The sequence below is a fragment of the Oncorhynchus clarkii genome, chromosome 2 (genome assembly GCF_045791955.1).
Source record: "Oncorhynchus clarkii lewisi isolate Uvic-CL-2024 chromosome 2, UVic_Ocla_1.0, whole genome shotgun sequence".
Taxonomy (NCBI): Eukaryota; Metazoa; Chordata; class Actinopteri; order Salmoniformes; family Salmonidae; genus Oncorhynchus; species Oncorhynchus clarkii.
In genome coordinates, this window is record NC_092148.1 from 16,116,911 (window position 1) to 16,121,591 (window position 4,681).

At 43.6% G+C, this 4,681-nt stretch overlaps 1 protein-coding gene across 1 annotated transcript in view; it reads left to right on the plus strand.

The window, feature by feature from the left end:
• The first annotated feature begins 2,797 nt into the window (after positions 1-2,797).
• Positions 2,798-4,681, plus strand: part of LOC139379990 (adenosine receptor A1-like) — a 3,097-nt gene continuing 1,213 nt past the window's right edge. Inside the window, exon 1 of the mRNA XM_071122512.1 lies at positions 2,798-3,159. Coding sequence (XP_070978613.1) covers positions 2,798-3,159 — 362 coding nt within the window. The remainder of the gene's footprint in view (positions 3,160-4,681) is intronic.

Sequence of the window (4,681 nt, forward strand, 5' to 3'; positions counted from 1 at the left end):
AGAATGCCTGGTTATTAAAAAAAAAAAAGCCTTCCTCACCATCTTAAATAAGCATGCCTCATCCAAGAAATTTAGAACCAGGAACAGATATAGCCCTTGGTTCTCTCCATACCTGAATACCGTTAATCAACACAAAAGCATCCTATGGTGTTCTGCATTAGCATCGAACAGCCCCCGTGATATGCAACTTTTCAGGGAAGTTAGAAACCAATATACACAAGCAGCTGGAAAAACCAAGGCTAGCTTTTTCAAACAGAAATTTGCTTCCTGCAACACAAACTCAAAAAAGTTCTGGGACACTGTAAAGTCCATGGAGAATAAGAACACCTCCTCCCAGCTGCCCACTGCACTAAGGATAGGAAACTCTGTCACCACCGATAAATCCACTATAATTGAGAATTTCAATAAGCATTTTTCTACGGCTGGCCATGCTTTCCACCTGGCTACCCCTACCCCAGTCAACAGCACTTCACTCCCCACAGCAACTCGCCCAAGCCTTCCCCATTTCTCCTTCTCCCAAATCCAGTCAGCTGATGTTCTGACAGAAGTGCAAAATCTGGACCCCTACAAATCAGCCGGGCTAGAAAATCTGGACCCTTTCTTTCTAAAACTATCTGCCGAAATTGTTGCAACCCCTATTACTAGCCTGTTCAACCTCTCTTTCGTGTCTTCTGAGATTCCAAAAGATTGGAAAGCTGCCGCGGTCATCCCCCTCTTCAAAGGGGGTGACACTCTAGACCCAAACTGCTACAGACCTATATCTATCCTACCCTGTCTTTCTAAGGTCTACCCTGTCTTTCTAAGGCCACCGATAAGAGACATTACTGTGCAGCCGTATTCATCGACCTGGCCAAGGCTTTCGACTCTGTCAATCACCACATCCTCATCGGCAGACTCCATAGCCTTGGTTTCTCAAATGTCTGCCTCGCCTGGTTCACCAACTACTTCTCTGATAGAGTTCAGTGTGTCAAATCGGTGGGCCTGTTGTCCAGGCCTCTGGCAGTCTCTATGGGGGTGCCACAGGGTTCAATTCTTGGGCCGACTCTCTTCTCTGTAAACATCAATGATGTCGCTTTTGCTGCTGGTGAGTCTCTGATCCACCTCTACGCAGACGACACCATTCTGTATACTTCTGGCCCTTCTTTGGACACTGTGTTAACAACCATCCAGACGAGCTTCAATTCCATACAGCTCTCCTTCCGTTGCCTCCAACTGCTCTTAAATACAAGTAAAACTAAATGCATGCTTTTCAATCAATCCCTGCCTGCACCTGCCCGCCCGTCCAGCATCACTACTCTGGACGGTTCTGACTTAGAATATGTGGACAACTACAAATACCTAGGTGTCTGGTTAGACTGTAAACTCTCCTTCCAGACTCACATCAAACATCTCCAATCCAAAGTTAAATCTAGAATCGGCTTCCTATTTCGCAACAAAGCCCTCGCTTCATACTCGTCGCCAAACCCAGGTCATCTACAAGACCCTGCTAGGTAAAGTCCCCCCTTATCTCAGCTCACTGGTCACCATAGCAGCACCCACCTGTAGCACGCGCTCCAGCAGGTATATCTCTCTGGTCACCCCCAAAACCAATTCTTCCTTTGGCCGCCTCTCCTTCCAGTTCTCTGCTGCCAATGACTGGAACGAACTACAAAAATCTCTGAAACTGGAAACACTTATCTCCCTCACCAGCTTTAAGCACCAGCTGTCAGAGCAGCTCACATATTACTGCACCTGTACATAGCCCATCTATAATTTAGCCCAAACAACTACCTCTTCCCCTACTGTATTTATTTATTTATTTTGCTCCTTTCCACCCCATTATTTATATTTCTACTTTGCACATTATTCCACTGCAAATCTACCATTCCAGTGTTTTACTTGCTATACTGTATTTACTTTGCCACCATGGCCTTTTTGCCTTTACCTCCCTTATCTCACCTCATTTGCTCACATCGTATATAGACTTATTTTTCTAGTGTATTATTGACTGTATGTTTGTTTTACTCCATGTGTAACTGTGTTGTTGTATGTGTCAAACTGCTTTGCTTTATCTTGGCCAGGTTGCAATTGTAAATGAGAACTTGTTCTCAACTTGCCTACCGTGTGAAATAAATAAATAAATAAACATCAGCCGATGTCACAAAGTGCTATACAGAAACCCAGACGAAAAACCCCAAATAGCAAGCAATTCAGATGTAGAAGCACGGTGGCTAGGAAAAACTCCCTAGAAAGGCAGGAACCTAGGAAGAACCCTAGAGAGGAGCCAGGCTCTGAGGGGTAGCCAGTCCACTTCTGGCTGTACTGGGTAGAGATTAGAACAGAACATGGCCAAGATGTTCAAATGTTCATAGATGACCAGCAGGGTCAAATAATAATAATATTAATAATAATGCACCCTCTACAACAGTGGTATTATTTTATATTTTAATCCCAGCCCCCGTCCCCGCAGGAGGCCTATTGCCTTTTGGTAGACCGTCATTGTAAATAAGAATTTGTTCTTAACTGACTTGCCTAGTTAAATAAAGGTACAAAAATATAAATAATAATTAGCAACCTCACCCAGAAGCCAGTTTCACGGGTGAGGAGGGGATGAAAGAGCCAATTGTTCAATGGTAATAATTAGCTAGGGAGCCATGATAGGACATTCACTGTTGGGACAAGTGCAGAAGGAACTTTGAATGATCTCTTAGAGTTACTCTAGGTTTGACACCTCAACCAGTTTCACTCTTGTCATCCTCTCTCTTTCCTCTGCCACCTCCCCCACCTGTTTGTCTCTGTCCCCCTCTTAGGTTCAGCCATGGAGCACATGTGGCTGAACTCGGTGAGTCAGTGTGTGGTATCTGTGTCGGTGATCGTGGTGAGTGTGAGGATGTCTATGGGTGGTGGTGGAATGGAGGAGGATGGAGGAGGCCAGGGTGGAGGTGGTCATACCCGGAGCGGGAGTGTTTCTGCCTGCCTGAAGTTGTGTCTGGGCTGGGTGGGGGCAGTGGGGGGTGCGGTGGGGGTTCCTGTCTCTGTGCTGCTGAACCTGAGGAGTCCCCAGTGCCTGTACACCTGCATCACCCTGGTGTGCTGTCCTCTGCTGGTCAGGCAGTTCACTGTCTGCCTGCTGCTGCTCATGACCCTCAACTCCCACCTGAAGCACCGCATGGGGAGCAGGTGAGTCAGAGAGAGGGGGGTAAAAAGTACCAAAGCTAAACTCTAGACCAGGGGTATTCCACCGGAGTTCTGACAAAAATATAAAATGAAAAACAAACCAAAAAGTGAAACAAATATATCTTTTTTATGAATAATGCTAGAAACAACAGAATAAACAATTGTATTATTACATACAGTAGAAAATGTGAGAAAATCTTCTTTCAAATTATGATTATTTTATTTCTCAACTCCTTATATTGAGCAAATTACACTCAATGAACTCATTACACTCATTGGAGCTCATTACACTCATTGGGAGGGATGGGGAAAAATGACTGATTACACAATACAATTACAAAATACCTGCCACACCCTGATCTGTTTCACCTGTCCTTGTGATTGTCTCCACCCCCTCCAGGTGTTGCCCATCTTCCCCATTATCCCCTGTGTATTTATACCTGTGTTCTCTGTTTGTTGCCAGTTCGTCTTGTTTATCAATTTCAACCAGTATTTTTGTGTCTCAGCTGCTGCTTTTCCCAGTCTCTCTTTTCCTTGCCCTCCTGGTTTTGACTCTTGCCTGTCCTGACTCTGAGCCCACCTGCCTGTCCCTGACCCTGAGCATGCCTGCCGACCTGTACCTTTGCACCACCACCTCTGGATTATTGACCTCTGTCTACCCTGACCCTGAGCCTACCTGCCGTCCGGTACCGTTGCCCCACCTCTGGTTTACTGACCCCTGCCTACCTTGACCTGTCTACTGCCTGCCCCTGTTGGATTATTAAACCATTATTAATTTGACGTTGTCTGCATCTGGGTCTTACCGTCACACATGATAATACCATAAAGATCAATGTATCAAAGTAAACTACCAAATACGTTTGAAATGTATTTAATACAAATACATGTATTTCATATTTTGAAATACAGAAATACATTTGTAACAGTTACAGAAAGTTTTACTTGTTATGACTGTGATATTTTGTTGTTTATCTACCTTAGTTGAATGCACTGACTGCAAGTTACTCTAGATAAGAGTGTCTGCTAAATGACCAAAATGGAAATGTACTGTATATGTGAAAATTTACCAAAATGAACAGCAAAGCACACTGGGTATTATTATTGGCCTTGTTTTGAAGTGGAGAATACTACTCAACATGCTTTGCAATTGTTCATTTTTACATATACATTTATATTTAGTTCATTAAGCAGATGCTCTTATCACATCATAGTGCCATCAGACTTTTGATACCAATGCAGGGGAAACCGCTATAGAAAATAGTATAGAAAATGTATTTTGTATTTTTAAAATACTAATTACAGCTGTCGAAAGTATAATGTTACAAAATACATTGGAGTGTAGTTCAGCCCAGGGTAAAACAAATCACAGAATAGTCAGAAGTAATTGAAAGACATATTTCAAATACATGTGACAGAAATACTGCCCATCTCGGCTGACTGGAGTATCTGACATTGGCGTTGAAACGTACTGGTCACAGAGAGTGACATTGGTTGCTGGTAAGCTTTCTTGACTTGGACAAACATT